The following is a 17,467-nucleotide window of genomic DNA, read 5'->3' on the forward strand; positions in this document are numbered from 1 at the left end:
CCCCAACTTTAATCCTATGTTAAAAAAATTAATTTACACACTACAAAAATAACACGTCTGGATTGCTCCTTTAATAGCAAAGTCCTTCCCCCGTGTACTATACATACAGATGTGTGTACTATGTGTGTATTGCTATTTGATTTTACAGATGTAGCCAAACTCATCTCCTCCTCCCCCGGCCGATACCCTCCATATACCCAGGCATGCCTCAGTCTCCATAGTAATGTTGCTGCAGAATGCCTGGGCATACTGCCAAGCAAAGTAACGTTAGTCTGGATACATTTTGTGTATGTGCTCCACGGGCACTATATCAGGGCCGGCCTTACCTTTGCTGGGGCCCACGGTGGCATGCCGTCAGCGGGGCCCCATCTTCTGCAGCGTCATGATGTCACAGTGTAATTATGTTGTATTGTCATGGCAATGTGGCGAGACGCCATGACAACACGACAGTGTCAAAGGCCGCTCCGCATGAGGTAAGACCTCCCCCAGCTATATACACATGCGCACACACACCTCCCCCAGATACAGACACACAATCCCCACCTTGGGGTGAGCAGCGGTGAGGTCCTGTGGCAGCTCAGGGACTCCCCTGCTCCCTCCTCCTGCTCTCCCCTCTCCTGCCGGGCAGAATTTGGATCCTGGCACCGAGGAAGGAGAGGAGCGCACGGCCCACAAAGGCGCGGGCCCATGGGAACTGCCCTGCCCTACAGCCGGCCCTGCTTTCTGATACCATAAAATAATTCCAGATAGAGAGAGAGAAACACCTTTATTGAATAATATGGCATTTTGGTCCAGGACACTTAAGGTTGATTCCCGACACCTCACTGCTTAAAGCATAAAAAAAATCTAAACACAAATGGATACAATGTTAAAACAAAACACTTTTGGCTTCTCTTCATTTCCCATTGGAGTTGCAGAGACAGGGAGGATACCGGGGACTGCCCAGCTCCAGGTTACCAGTGAGAGTTTCAGCCAGTTGGATGTTAGACTCATTCTTTATAGCAGGAGATGCACGAAGCGCCAAAGCGGGGTATGGCTCCCCAACCCAACACGTTAACTGCCACTCAAGTCAAGGGCAGGTCGCGCCTGATCGGGGGGGGATACCCCACATCGACGCCTAGTGAATCGGATGAGTGCTTCAGTCCCCAGAGTCTCTGTATGGCGAACTCATATTTCTTTTAGCAATTTGGTGTGTGTTGGATGACTTCACGTTCTTTGACATTTTCCCCAGGGTAAAAGCCAGGACTGCCAGACCCCATCACTGATAAGCTTCTGTCAGAAGGTCACGTTGCAGCAATTAAAAAAGAAAGTCCAACTCTCTGACCTAAAAACACTTATATTTAACCCCGAGGGCCACGTGACGCTGCAACACATTGCTTGGCATGCATGTGTGGTACTGCTGGGTGTCTGTGAACTCATACTTTGCTTGGACATCTTGCCCCATTCCAGTGCAACCATCGCGTCGCTGACACCTCTGCCAGCAAAAGGGGTGAAATGTGCTTAGGCCGAGGCAAGCGCTTCTCAGGAATGTCCTCGCTCTGCTTTGCAGTGTGTTTGCTGACCCTCCCAGCACTGGAGGGGTTAAGGAATGTTTAACACTTTGCATCTTTCTGGCGTGATTTCTGCGCCCTTACAGCCCGGATAGGAAGGTTCCCTCCAACCGGACATCGCCAGCTAACAGCTGGGACACAAACCGATAAAGAACGTGCAAGCTCTATACATAACACTGAAACGTTTAAAAAATACTGTGACAATTCAACTGTTCACCTTTGCTTAGCAGGGATTTCCCCATTGAAAATAATGGGATATTGTTGATTATGGTTTTTTTTGTTTTTTTTTAAACCTCTTCTAGATCTCTCTTAAGGCAAGAAGCAAGGAACACATTTTCACACAATTATAAAATGACAAACAAGCATAGAACGTGTAAATAAAAAAGGAAGATAAAAAAAAACTTGCTAAAATTGAAAATGTTAAAGACGTTTTTAAGGGTGGGTATGTTGATGTGTATATTGTCTATGCATATGTACGAGTAGTAGTGTGTGTGTATATAGATGATTGCATGCGTGTTTGATAATGTATATGTAAATTCATGTGTATGTATATATTTATGTGTAGCAATGCCCATGCATACTTAGGTGCGACAGTGTATGTATATGAGTGTTTGTGCGTATGCACATGAACGCACATACATATGTTTGATAGTGTGTATAGATCAGGTGTGGGCAACTCCAGTCCTCAAGGGCCACCAACAGGTCAGGTTTTCAGGATATCCCGGCTCCAGCACAGGTGGCTCGATCAATGGCACAGTCTTTCATCTCTGCTGAAGCAGGGATATCCTGTAAACCTGACCTGTTGGTGGCCTTTGAGGACTGGAGTTGCTCACACCTGGTGTAGTTGAATGTCTAAGCAAAATTATTTGCAATAGTTGAAGTATACACGTGAACTTGTCAACACGTGTGTGTGCGTGTGCGTGTGCGTGTGTGTGCGTGTGTATAAAGCAGTGCTGGAGGCTGTGGCTGAACATCACACACTGATAAAGCGCTAAGGTGTGAAACATAGGATTACATCATCATGTCACGTGACACTGGCTCTACCCTGCAGCTGCGTGGACGGCACTAGAGATGCAAGCGGCTGCAAATTTAAATAAACCAAAGATCACAAGCTGTACTTGTCCACAGTGGGACCACTGGCAGCAGCTCAAACCTTTGCCCAGCTCTGCTGCCTCTTGGTGACTGTTCTATACACACACGTGTACGTATAAATATGCATATATATGCCTCTGTACATGCAGGTGTATATATGTGTGTGTGGTGTAGAAATCAGTACTAGGGGCAGCACTGAGTGGCTTTGCCTGGACATTTTGCTCCCGTCCACTGCAACCTTTCTGGGAGATTAACCACTTTGCTGCCAGGAGTGCCACCAATCTGGCAGCAAAGGGGTGAAAACATGTTACAGCAGAGGCAGGCAGGTCCCAGATATGTCTCCACTCGGCTCTTTATTAACCGTTTCTCTGCTAGAGACGACTGCTTCACACCATCCCTGGTTAGGATCCTGGGTCCAGCAGGTAGCATTGCTGGGAGGGGGAGAGCTCGCCCACACGGTTACGTCCCTGGGAAAGGCCATTACATGCTGGTCTTCTCATCCTTCAGATTGTACCTGTCAGAAAACCAATGTGAGAGAAAGCGGCGCGGTCACAAGAGGTACATGGCTTTTCCAGGCGTTCATTGCAAGCTGAAGAAGTAGCGCAGGTAAAACGCGGGAACAGCAGTCAAATCCCAGTGTCAGCAACTTGTGAGCCTAGGGAAGTGTCCTTATCTCATTGTGCTCCAAACACCAACATTAGAGTGTAAGCTCATCAGGTGAGGGACGCATTGTGCCTGTGAAATGAGATGTGCACGCTGTGTGCATCGTCAGCACGGAATAAGAAAAGTATTATGCCATCAAAAGCAAAGCTATCTACTACTAAAACATGGACGTGTTAGAGGCTTCAAATGCAAACCTTACATTATAAATTTGAACTGATACAATGACGGGGATGTCACCCTCTTGTAAAATAGGCAACACCTTGTTTTCCCCAATCCTAGCTGGCATTAGACTCTTCATTGCCACTGGGGTCTGTAACACACTATGTCTATCTATGCTTCCCTTTACCTAAGGGGATAAATAGGAAGTACCAAACATCATGACTGCAGATGAAGGTACATCAATATTTAGTTTATGTGCTAGGCTGATTATTTCTCAGTGTGAGAGCATATCTGTGCCGGGGCAGCTGTGTGAATGTGTGCGTGCTTAGCAGTGTTCGGCGTGTATGGCCGGGTAACCGTGTCTGTGCCAGTGGATGGCTATCCGCTTGTGCATGTGGGCACGTGACTGTGAATAACTGCGTGTGCGCAGAGAGACACAAGCACAGGTGCTACAAAACTCACCACTGAGTCAGTCCAACTGACAGATCCACCTGGGAAAGATCAATGTGAACCTGAAAGAGAGAGGGACACCCAAGTCATCAGCATGACAGAGGAACAGTATGTCCCAGAGAGGGTAACGGGGTGGCAGAGAGAAGCCACATTATTGTATGTTACATGTTCAGTGCGAGAGAGAGAGATCGGTAATATGTTGTGCATATGACAATTCAGCATGAAGTTAGCGGGTCGGTGCAGTTGATAGGTGTAGAAATTGGGAAGGGGCTGCGCCTCACCTTTCCAAGCAGCTCCCGTTCCCTTGATATAAAGGACACACTGTTTTTCACCGAGATATCCATCTTCCTTTTTGCTGCTTCCTCCAATGGCAGATCCCACTCAAATCTGTAAGGACAATAAACAGGTGTAATGTATATTGTACACATTCCCCGTCATCCATGAGATGTACCGCAGCTTTGGGATCATTGCCAAGTCATGTGCACTAACCTGTGACTAAAACACTGCGGCCCATATTTACCAACGGGTTGGCAGCCGTCTTCCGGTGCTGGCCAGTGTCCTATGGAATCGCTTCGTAAATATGGGCCCAACACCGAGATTAGCTAAGCCGTGATGCAGCGTACCACACCCCGATCTGGCATTAACTGCCGCTCAAGTCAATGGCAGTAAATGACAGATTGGGAGCGAGGTCCCGCATTGCGGCTTAGTGAATTCTAGCTTAGGTGCCTTATTGCCTTGGCCAGATCACTGAAGGAGTGGCTCAGTGAGAAATTGTGACGCGCTTTGAGTCCCATTGGGAGAAAAGCGCTATATGACATAAAGTTATTATCATTACAGGTAGTCCTCGCTTTATCACGTTATGTTTTCCGACAGCGGCTAATGCAATAAAAAACTGCATTATTCGCCGCAAATGTCACGGATCCGATGGAAATCGCCAACGGTTACAATTGGTTCCGCTTTCCGACAATCTGTTATCCGACAGGGATTTGCGGGACGCATTGTGTCCGATAAGCGAGGACTCACTGTATTATCTCTACGATCTAGAAGTGTCCGCTTTGTATGGGGCCTTGATTAAAAGTTGATGAATCTCAAGGCTCTCCACGTTGGGTGATTGGAGATTAACCCACATTTGTCTACAGGTGGCGCTCTTGTGTTCTGCGGAGCACCTGGTAACCCTTTCCTATGACTTTTGGCATTGATAATGTTTTTTGGTGTGCAGTACCATACCTTGAGTAATAGTACAGGTTCGTTATTCTATAGTGTTGTATCAGGCTGACAGGCAGGACAGAAACCCCTCAGTATGGCACAGAGTGATGTGGGTAAGGTTGGACATTTCATTAGATGCGTGTTAGGAGCAGTGTGGGACTCACTTCTCATTGAACTCCGGGTTGCTGGTCCGCTTCTTCACAGCGGTTTTCCTTTTGGTCCACCGGTTTTTGTCCGGCAGTAAAATCAGAGACACGTAAGGGTCGGGAGGCTCCCCGGAGGAGAGGCACAGTTTACTGACAGGAGAGAAAGCAAAGGAAGATCTAGTTATGCAGAAAATATAGGGCATTTTAATGAATACATCTGACGTTTGTTAAACCTCATCGACATGTGTGTGCCTGTGTTTACAATATGTACATGTGCGTTAGCATGCATGTATGTTTGTGTGAACGCCTGTGTCTACGTGTCATTTGGTCGTAGAGGCACCTTTTAATGGGCTAATACAAACATTTCACGCATGCAGACTGGCACTTCACACTGTGTAAATTGTGGATTTCTGTGTATTAAGTTAGTACAGTGACAGTGACCCAGCAATGCCAGAGTTTATGCTGTATGTTTTTGCACATGAGAAAATGAAATCTAATTTGCGGGGAAACCGGCTTACAAAGTGGCACTATTGCAAAATAGTCAACTCCAATTGCCATCGACAGCCCATTTTAAAGGTGCGATCCAACAGACCAAATAGCACCGCAATGTAATAATGGCACTGATACATTCAATGGGTCTGGAGGAGAGATGTCTTTTATAATAAATACATTAAATCAAGGAAAAACAAGCATCAAATCTTACATATTTAACCCATTAATGTTTCACCCATTAAATATTTACTGCTCACTGTAGGGATAGTTTGACTTTATCTTTAAGGAAAAACGGATTTATTTACCCAAGACTGTTTATATATCGCTTGCTATATAAATAGCTCTTCTTTCACATGAGCTAATACTGTAATTGGACATTTTCTATACTCCAAATTCTAAGTGCAAACCAGTGTGATGGTGGTGCAATAAAACAGAAAAGGCAAAAACATTTGGTATTTATATCCATTGTTCTCCCGCGCAGGCTGAACACACCCACGTGTATATATGTATATTAAACTAAACAACTTACATTTTATTTGCCAAATATACAACAAATATGTAGTCCTCTATAACCCACTTTTTACTTTACCCTTGGAGACTGATATCAAAGGCTTCAGTACGTTGTGAGTGCAATGTGCTGTATGTACACATCTGTATGTAAGTTACCTGCAGCTGTGTATCACGGCCACAAGCTTGCCCTCCTTTGCAGGGTAATACAGGGTCAGACGCAACTGTCCAAGCGGTGAGTCAGTCATCTGCAAATCACTGCGGGAGGAGAGGGCAAACATCTGTACACTCAAAGAAACTTTGAAAAAAACAGGCAGCACTTCCATAAAGAAGGTCCCTGTGATCCCACATCTCCTCATCACATGGTCCCTGTTATCCCACATCTCCTCATCACATGGTCCCTGTTATCCCACATCTCCTCATCACATGGTCCCTGTTATCCCACATCTCCTCATCACATGGTCCCTGTTATCCCACATCTCCTCATCACATGGTCCCTGTGATCCCACATCTCCTCGTCACATGGTCCCTGTTATCCCACATCTCCTCATCACATTGTCCCTGTTATCCCACATCTCCTCATCACATGGTCCCTGTTATCCCACATCTCCTCATCACATTGTCCCTGTTATCCCACATCTCCTCATCACATGGTCCCTGTTATCCCACATCTCCTCATCACATGGTCCCTGTTATCCCACATCTCCTCATCACATGGCCCCTGTTATCCCACATCTCATCACATGGTCCCTGTTATCCCACATCTCATCACATAGTCCCTGTTATCCCACATCTCCTCATCACATAGTCCCTGTTATCCCACATCTCATCACATGGTCCCTGTTATCCCACATCTCATCACATAGTCCCTGTTATCCCACATCTCCTCATCACATGGTCCCTGTTATCCCACATCTCCTCATCACATGGTCCCTGTTATCCCACATCTCCTCATCACATGGCCCCTGTTATCCCACATCTCCTCATCACATGGCCCCTGTTATCCCACATCTCATCACATGGCCCCTGTTAGCCCACATCTCATCACATGGTTCCTGTGATCCCACATCTCCTCATCACATGGTCCCTGTTATCCCACATCTCCTCATCACATGGCCCCTGTTATCCCACATCTCATCACATGGTCCCTGTTATCCCACATCTCATCACATGGTTCCTGTTACCCCACATCTCATCACATGGTCCCTGTTATCCCACATCTCCTCATCACATGGCCCCTGTTATCCCACATCTCATCACATGGCCCCTGTTAGCCCACATCTCCTCATCACATGGTCCCTGTTATCCCACATCTCCTCATCACATGTTCCCTGTTATCCCACATCTCCTCATCACATGGTCCCTGTTATCCCACATCTCCTCATCACATGTTCCCTGTTATCCCACATCTCCTCATCACATGGTCCCTGTTATCCCACATCTCATCACATGGTTCCTGTGATCCCACATCTCCTCATCACATGGTCCCTGTTATCCCACATCTCATCACATGGTCCCTGTTATCCCACATCTCATCACATGGTCCCTGTTATCCCACATCTCATCACATGGCCCCTGTTATCCCACATCTCCTCATCACATGGCCCCTGTTATCCCACATCTCCTCATCACATGGTCCCTGTTATCCCACATCTCATCACATGGCCCCTGTTATCCCACATCTCCTCATCACATGGTCCCTGTTATCCCACATCTCCTCATCACATGTTCCCTGTTATCCCACATCTCCTCATCACATGGCCCATGTGAGGAGGGAGAGAGTATTTGTAGCTGCAAAATAAGCGTCTGTCTGCAGAGTTTGTTTGTAGCTGCAATTTCTGCCTATCGTGTGTGTGTCTGCTGCAGAGTTTGTGTGTGTGTATGTGGCTGCTGCAGAGTGTGTGTCTGTCGGCAAAGTTTGTGTGTATGTGTGTTTGCTGCAGTTTGTGTGTGTCTGCTGCAGAGTTTGTGTGTATAGCTGCAGAATTTGTGTGTGTGTGTGTGTAGCTGCAGAGTTTGTGTGTGTGGCTGCGCTTAAAGTGCTGTCGACACGACGGATACGGTGACGTCACGCTGTGGTCGCTGGAAAAATCAAATTGACGACTTCCAGTGATCGCGACCAAGCCGTCGTGACGCTTCTACTATAAGCGCATGTGACGGCAGCAATACATTTGTTTTGCCGCAATGTCGAGTCAGCGGCACTATAAGCGCATGTGTGTGTGTATGTGTAGCTGCAGAGTGTCTGAAGCTGCAGAGTTCCTGTGCGTATGTGTAGCTGCAGTTTGTTTGTATCTGCATTTTCTGTCTATCGTGTGTGTGTCTGCTGCAGAGTTTGTGTATGTGTGTGTCTGCAGCAGAGTTTGTGTGTGTGTAGCTGCATAATTTGCTGCAGAATTTGTGTGTGTGTGTGTGTAGCTGCAGAATTTGTGTGTGTGTGTGTGTGTGTAGCTGCAGAGTTTGTGTGTGTAGCTGCAGAGTTTGTGTGTGTGTAGCTGCAGAATTTGTGTGTGTGTAGCTGCAGAATTTGTGTGTGTGTGTGTGTGTGTGTGTGTGTGTGTGTGTGTGTGTGTGTGTGTGTGTGTGTGTGTGTGTGTGTGTGTGTAGCTGCAGAGTTTGTGTGTGTGTGTAGCTGCAGAGTGTGTGTGTAGCTGCAGAGTGTGTGTGTAGCTGCAGAGTTTGTGTGTGTGTGTGTGTAGCTGCAGTTTGTTTGTGTGCCTGTGTGTAGCTGAAGAGTTTGTTTGTGTGCGTGCAAGCATGTAGCTGCAGAGTTTGTGTGTGTGTGTGTGTAGAGCGAAAGTGTGTGTGGTGCTGCTGTGTTGTATGTGTGTGTAGCAGCAGAGTTTGGATGTAGCTACAGATTTTGTGTAGCAGCAGTTTATGTGTTTGGAGCTGGTGTGTGTGTGTGGAGCTGCAGTGTGCTGTGTGTGTGCAGCTGTTTGTGTGTAGAGCTGCAGTGTGTTGTGTGTGTGTGTGTAGAGCTGGTGTGTGTGTCTGTGTGTGCGTGTGTGTGGATATAGATAGCTGCAGTGTAAGAGTACATAGAGGTTCTTTAATGTATTTACCATTTTATTTTAATAAAAAAATCTATATAACTATACAAAAGTGTCAATGGAGAAAGAGTGGCTCAGTGAGTAAAGACACTGACTGGCACTGAGAGTTTGAAGCAGGGGAGCCTGGTTCAATTCCCGGTGTCGGCTCCTTGTGACCTTGGGCAAGTCACTTTATCTCCCTGTGCCTCAGGCACCAAAAAATAGATTGTAAGCTCCACGGGGCAGGGACCTGTGCCTGCAAAATGTCTCTGTAAAGCGCTGCGTAAAACTAGCAGCGTTATACAAGAACATGCTATTATTATTATTATTATTATTATTATTAAAGAAAAAAGCCTACATTCAGCCTATAATAGTAATAATCCCCTCAGAACAGGGCATTAGTGGCCAATAATGCCCTGGCTGGGTTAAAGTCCATCGGCTTCACTTCAGGCTATCAACTCTTCCAGCCAGGGCATTATTGGCCAGTAATGCCCTGTTCTTCGGGGATTATTACTTAATAAAACATAATAAGACAGACAATGAATTGCATTAACATACAATGATGAACCCTACTACCTAGACATTAACACAAACAGATACAGTATAGAAACATTCAGTTATGATTTTATCTTCTGTGTCATGGAACAAGAATCACATCTCTGTTTCACCCCCCCCCCCCCCTTTCCTTTGCAGCTTCTGCTTGTCAGGTTCTCATGTGTGTGCATGTATATGTGTGCATGTTTGTGTGCGTGTGCGCATGTTTGTGTGCGTGTGCGCATGTATGTGTGCGTGTGTATATGTGTGCGTGTGCGCATGTATATGTGTGCATGTACGCATGTATACGTGTGTGCATGTTTGTGTGTGTATATATGTGCGCTTGCGCATTTTTATGTGCGTGTGTGCGCATGTTTGTGTGTGCGCATGTATACGTGTGTGCATGTTTATGTGTGCGTGTGCGCATGTTTGTGTGCGTGTATATGTGTGCATGTATGTGTGTGTGTGCGCATGTATGTGTGCGTGAGCGCATGTATGTGTGTATGTGTGCGTGTGCGCATGTATACGTGTGTGCATGTATATGTGTGCGTGTGCACGTGTATGTGTGCGCGTGCGCATGTATATGCGTGCGTGTGCATATATATCTATATCATACAAACACATACATACACACCTAAGCTCTGCAGGGCCCTGTGCCTGCAAAATGTCTCTGTAAAGTGCTATGTAAAACTAGCAGCGCTATACAAGAACAAGCCATTATTAATTTTAATAACACATTGAATTGTACACATTCACACAAAATTAAATATACATATTGTTTACAGTATTATATATACAGATTTGATTTTAAATGAGTTGTTAATATTTAACATTAACTACACACGTGCAATGGAATAAGGTTTAATTAATTAATTCTGAGCTACTCCTTTTCTGCTGCTGCTCTGTCAGTTCTGGGGGAAGATCATGTGACCAGGCAATGACTGATACATTTGTGCTCATGCACGTGCACGGCTGTGGAGGGGGCAGGACTCACAAAGGGGTGTGCCAGAGCCTGTTACATTAAAGGAAGGGGTTGTGCCTTTCTAAAGGGTTGCTATAGAAACAAAAATGCTCGTTACATTAGAATACATAAAAAATTGTCTTTCAAAGTTGTTGTTTTTTAAAAAAGAAAATGCTACAAGTATTTTCTCACAGTACAGAACTGATTTATTAAAAAAAACACACATGCAGGATATTGACTGAACTGCAGCTTTAATAAAACATAATAAGACAGACAATGAATTGCATTAACATACAATGATGAACCTTACTACCTAGACATTAACACAAACAGATACAGTATAGAAACATTCAGTTATGATTTTATCTTCTGTCATGGAACAAGAATCACAACTCTGTTTCACCCCCCCCCCCCCCCCTTTCCTTTGCAGCTTCTGCTTGTCAGGTTCTCATTCCAGCTGCATGTATTTTGCTCTGTACACACACAGTGCCTGTGTGTTAGACACAGTGTTGCGATCCCTGTCTCTGCATTATGCCAGTGAATTGCTACAGCAACCTCAGCCTTTCTATCAGAATGGGCTAGTCTGCTTTCTCCCCCTCTGCCTTGCTGACAGATGGTATGTCCCCAGGCTATCTTGTTACCCAGAATACACTGGCACTTCCTTTTCACATTCAACACTGGCTGAGTGAGTACGTTTCTGTGTACTCTCTACTGGCAAGGCCTCATCCTTTTCACCTGCTCTTAACTACAAAGCATCCATAAAGAAGCACTCTCCCAACACAACATTACATCCACAAGTGCCTGTATTTACTGTTGCTTTTCTAATAAAGTGAAGAAAATATAACAGGACTTGGTGTGCTTTGAAAAGAGGGCTGAGTTGAACCTATCTGGGCTATTCATACCAACATGACTCTGGCCTCATAATATTCTGTATTGGGAGACGCCTGGGGCTCCCTTTCCTCATTTCTTCTATATCCTCCCCCCTTTCCGCTACCTCCTCCCTATTTCTATTGCAGTGTATTGTTCTTTCCTTCATGTTTCTGCCACCAACTGACTTCTAGGCTTTGGGGACATATTATTTACTGACTGGCAGAGTCTGAGAGGCTCCTACCCAAAACAGTATGAGATTAGATTTATGATATTTTAAATTACATATTGTGTGTGTACAGTTCCATTAAATAGCTGTGTTAGCCCACCTATGTCTGGAATGAATGACCTTATTGTTTTATACCCTTGGTTGGTCTTTGTGTTATGGCTCAGAACTGGGTGAGATGGAAGTCTGATCTTCTATAAGTAATAATCCCCAAAGAACAGTTATTATTATGATAGGCTAAATACATATTTTTCTTGTGTATTTTTCAATAAGAACACCGACCTGTCCTGTATCTCCCCCTCACCCCCTTGGATAAGGAGCCAGAGGATAGGAGGGGACGGTATGCGAGAGACCTGCGAGTCGCTGGTGAGTGCGTGACTAGAATTTGACATTTGGTGAGGTGCCAACATTTCTAAGCATTACTGGGCAATTAAAGCCCAGAATTTTAACCTTTTTAACCTTTTATACAGGTTACAACTGGAAACACGGTTTTGAAATCAGGAGTTCAGAAATGCTCCAATCTCAACATATAAACATCCACACATATTTATATATAAATCAAGAGAATTGAGATATCGCACAAGCAATAAAACATCTGGTAACACCCCTATCTGCTCATAACGTCCTCTCTTATCCCCTATCTGCTCATCACATGCCCTCTCTTATCCCCCTATCTGCTCATCACGTGCCCTCTTATCCCCTATCTGCTCATCACGTGCCCTCTTATCCCCCATCTGCTCATCACGTGCCCTCTCTTATCCCCTATCTGCTCATCACGTGCCCTCTTATCCCCCATCTGCTCACCACGTGCCCTCTCTTATCCCCTATCTACTCATCACGTGCCCTCTTATCACCCATCTGCTCATCACGTGCCCTCTTATCCCCCATCTGCTCATCACGTGCCCTCTTATCCCCTATCTGCTCATCACGTACCCTCTCTTATCCCCCTATCTGCTCATCACTTCGTCTCTTATCCACCTATCTGCTCATCGCATGCCCTCTCTTATCCCCCTATCTGCTCACCACGTGCCCTCTCTTATCCCCCATCTGCTCATCACTTCCTCTCTTATCCCCCTATCTGCTCATCACGTGCCCTCTCTTATCCCCCTATCTGCTCATCACGTCCCCTCTTATCCCCCTATCTGCTCATCACGTGCCCTCTCTTATCCCCCTATCTGCTCATCACGTCCTCTCTTATCCCCCCATCTGCTCATCATGTCCCCTCTCTTATCCCCCCATCTGCTCATCATGTGCCCTCTCTTATCCCCCTATCTGCTCATCACGTGCCCTCTCTTATCCCCCATATGGTCATCACGTACCCTCTTATCCCCCTATCTGCTCATCACGTGCCCTCTCTTATCCCCCTATCTGCTCATCACGTCCTCTCTTATCCCCCCATCTGCTCATCACGTCCCCTCTCTTATCCCCCCATCTGCTCATCATGTGCCCTCTCTTATCCCCCTATCTGCTCATCACGTCCCCTCTCTTATCCCCCTATCTGCTCATCACGTCCCCTCTCTTATCCCCCTATCTGCTCACCACGTGCCCTCTCTTATCCCCCTATCTGCTCATCACGTGCCCTCTCTTATCCCCCTATCTGCTCATCACGTGCCCTCTCTTATCCCCCTATCTGCTCATCACTTCCTCGCTTATCCCCCTATCTGCTCATCACGTCCTCTCTTATTCCCCTATCTGCTCATCACGTCCCCTCACTTATCCCCCTATCTGCTCATCACGTCCCCTCTCTTATCCCCCTATCTGCTCACCAGGTACCCTCTCTTATCCCCCTATCTGCTCATCACGTGCCCTCTCTTATCCCCCTATCTGCTCATCACGTGCCCTCTCTTATCCCCCTATCTGCTCATCACATGCCCTCTCTTATCCCCCTATCTGCTCATCACGTGCCCTCTCTTATCCCCCTATCTGCTCATCACTTCCTCTCTTATCCCCCTATCTGCTCATCACATGCCCTCTCTTATCCCCCTATCTGCTCATCACGTGCCCTCTCTTATCCCCCTATCTGCTCGTCACTTCCTCTCTTATCCCCCTATCTGCTCATCACATGCCCTCTCTTATCCCCCTATCTGCTCATCACGTGCCCTCTCTTATCCCCCTATCTGCTCATCACTTCCTCTCTTATCCCCCTATCTGCTCATTACATGCCCTCTCTTATCCCCCTATCTGCTCATTACATGCCCTCTCTTATCCCCCTATCTGCTCATCACGTGCCCTCTCTAATCCCCCTATCTGCTCATCACGTGCCCTCTCTTATCCCCATCTGCTCATCACGTGCCCTCTCTAATCCCCCTATCTGCTCATCACGTGCCCTCTCTTATCCCCATCTGCTCATCACGTGCCCTCTCTTATCCCCATCTGCTCATCATGTGACCTCTCTTATCCCCCTATCAGCTCAACATGTGCCCTCTCTTATCCCCCATCTGCTCATCACGTCCTCTCTTATCCCCCTCATGGTCATCACGTCCTCTCTTATCCCCCTATCTGCTTATCACGTCATCTCTTATCCGCCATCTGCTCCTCACGTCCTCTCTTATCCCCCAAATTGTCATCACTTCCTCTCTTATCCCCCCATCTGCTCATCACATGCCCTCTCATTCTGACACACACGGACCCTGCTCACAACAGCTCCTTGCAGCACTGCCTACCTCTATCATCATGAACCTGCTATGTATTTTAACTTTTTTCTTTCTCCTGGCCTCATGGAGATGTTACTTCCTCTATCCACTACAAACTCCTCCATCCTGGCCCACACCCAACATCACCATACACCCTGGACTACTCAAAAGCCTTTCACTATCTACTGAATGTTGGTGGAGAACTCTAAAAACCAGCACACCAACCACCTCTCACTCAAATGGCAAACATAACAAATCTACAACTTGCAAACAACTACCCAAATTTCTACTCATACTATTACTCTCTTTAGCAGGTGATATTGAACCTAACCCAGGTCCTCCCATTTCAGCTCTGTCCCATGCCCCTGAGAATTCCACCTTTAAATTCCAAAAAGGGCTATCTGTCGCCCATATAAACATCCGGAGCCTGCTGCCCAAACTGGACGAACTAAGGGCATGGTGCCTTATGCATAAACCCAAAGCCATCGTTCTTACAGAAACATGGCTATCCCCTAAAACCCCTGATGCAAATATCGCCATCCAGGGATACTCCATTTTTAGGAGAGATAGGTCAAAGAGCGGAGGAGGGGTGTTATTTTATATTGCAGACACATTACAATTTACACTGCTAAATTGGCCACCAAGCCCACCCTCTTTTGAAATTCTAGTTGGCAAAATCTGCCTCTCCTTTTCTAAGCAAATCTTGCTTGCTGGCATCTACCGCCCCCCTAAAGCCCCTCTACATTCCCTGACTGATATCACCCAATTTCTTGGCTCCATTTCCTCTCTGAATGAGAAGAGTGAGCTGCTAGTTCTTGGGGATTTCAACTTCAATTGGCTTGACCCTAAAAACCACAAAATCCAGATACAACTCAAGTCACTTAACCTATCCCAACTCATTTCCCAACCCACACGGATAAACCTGAAATCGCATAACCATTCCTTGCTAGACTGGATTCTCTCCTCAAACCCCAGCAGAATCCAATCCTCTGGCATCCTTCCTGACATTTTCAGTGACCATGCAATAGTGTACTGTGTAAGGAAAATTAAACCGCACCATTCAAGCCCTAAAGTTCTCCTCACTAGAACATTTAAAAACTTTAACCCACAACAGTTTCTGGATGACCTTACCAACTGCCCATGGCACAGAATCGATTTAATTCCCGACCCTGATTCTGCGCTCGACTATTTCCAATCTGAGTTCTTAAAACTCTGCGATACCCATGCTCCACTACGCAAAATAAGGGTACGGGGGGCCCACCTTCCATGGGTTACACCTGACCTTATAGCACTCTACCAGTTCAGGGATGCCTTGTGGAAAAGCTACAAAGTAACTGGCACTACCAAGGATCTCAATCACTACAGATGCATGAGGAACATGTGCACAAGGCAAACAAGGCATGCAAAAGCACAATATTACTCTGACAATCTCCACCAAAATACATCAAACCCAGCTAACTTCTGGAAGGTTATCAACAATATATTCCAGCCTCCTAACCATCAACAGCCAAGTAATATCACTAAGGGGGATATTACTCTGACAAACCCCACTGACATTGCAAATGCATTCAATGATTACTTTGTGGGGTGTGCCACTAACTTATTAGCGAAACACAGCCCAAACCACAAACCTGAATCTCATCCTAGGAGTACCCCTATAATCCCACCCCCTCCCAACACTGCCCACAATTTTCAATTTGGCCCAGTATCTGAAGAGGAGATTATACAAGCGCTCCTCAAACTAAAACTAAGCAGCCAATGTGGACCTGACTTACTACAATCTAGGTTCCTACGACTTGGTGCCCCAGCCATTGCCAAACCAATTGCTTCCATAGTCAATTCTATCCTGTCTGCAGGCCATATCCCTAAGACCTGGAAAACTGCCAGAGTTGTCCCAATCTTCAAAAGTGGGGACAAAAACACTGTCTCAAACTACAGGCCAATCTCACTTCTCCCAATTCTATCCAAAGTCATGGAAAAATGTGTCCACTCCCAACTAAGCGATTTCTATACCAAAACAAATTTCCCTTGCCAATTCCAATCTGGCTTTCGTCCCAAACACTCCACCGTAACTACCCTGCTAAAAGTTTGCAATGAGATCCAGTGTGGAATGGAACGGGGACAACTCACTGGTGCAGTATTCCTAGATTTTGCAAAGGCTTTTGACACAGTTGATCATGCTATCCTGCTTAACAAACTCCAGAGCTCTGGAATAGAGAAACATGCTTTAAACTGGTTTCAGTCCTACCTATCAGGAAGATCCCAACATGTGTCCATCTCAGGCTCTAACTCCAACCCCCTGGATATCACCTGTGGTGTCCCGCAAGGCTCTGTTCTGGGGCCCCTACTTTTCTCAGTGTTCATTAATGATCTTCCCACAGCTTGTAAGGAAGCCTCAATACACATGTATGCAGATGACACAATCCTATATGCACACAGCCATAGCCTCTCTGACCTTCAACACATACTTCAGTCTAACTTTTTGAGACTCGAAAACTGGATTTCTCAAAACAAACTGTTTTTAAACACTGACAAGACTGTAACAATGGTATTTGGGACCAAGACTAAATTTGTAAAGCTTCCAGTGACTGAGCTCCTGATTAGAACCAATGCTAACACCACCCTAACACCTGTCACTAGTTTTAAATACCTGGGCTTATGGTTTGACTCCCAAATAACATTCGGGATGCACATTAATACCCTGACAACCAAGACCTACGCCAAACTAGGGGTACTTTACAGGAACAAATCCTCCCTAAGTCTCCTGGTCAGAAAGCGTATCGCACAGCAGATGCTAATGCCAATTATTGATTATGGAGACATAGTATATGGCTCGGCACCTGAAACCCACCTTAGCAAACTTGACACCCTCTACAATTTAATTTGTCGTTTTGTTCTCCAATGCAACTACAACACACATCACTGCGAAATGCTCAAAGAACTAGATTGGTC

At 46.0% G+C, this 17,467-nt stretch overlaps 1 protein-coding gene across 2 annotated transcripts in view; it reads right to left on the reverse strand.

The window, feature by feature from the left end:
• Positions 1-747: 747 nt before the first annotated feature.
• LOC142489844 (extended synaptotagmin-1-like) overlaps positions 748-17,467 on the reverse strand; it is an 85,123-nt gene continuing 68,403 nt past the window's right edge. For both annotated transcript variants that reach the window (XM_075591344.1, XM_075591343.1), the window contains 5 exons: positions 6,425-6,523; positions 5,285-5,416; positions 4,196-4,301; positions 3,927-3,976; positions 748-3,156 (listed from right to left, as the gene is read on the reverse strand). In XM_075591344.1, the coding sequence (XP_075447459.1) occupies positions 3,123-3,156; positions 3,927-3,976; positions 4,196-4,301; positions 5,285-5,416; positions 6,425-6,523 (421 nt within the window). In that variant the 3' untranslated portion in view covers positions 748-3,122. The remainder of the gene's footprint in view (positions 3,157-3,926; positions 3,977-4,195; positions 4,302-5,284; positions 5,417-6,424; positions 6,524-17,467) is intronic.

Source organism: Ascaphus truei, chromosome 3 (assembly GCF_040206685.1).
Source record: "Ascaphus truei isolate aAscTru1 chromosome 3, aAscTru1.hap1, whole genome shotgun sequence".
Taxonomy (NCBI): Eukaryota; Metazoa; Chordata; class Amphibia; order Anura; family Ascaphidae; genus Ascaphus; species Ascaphus truei.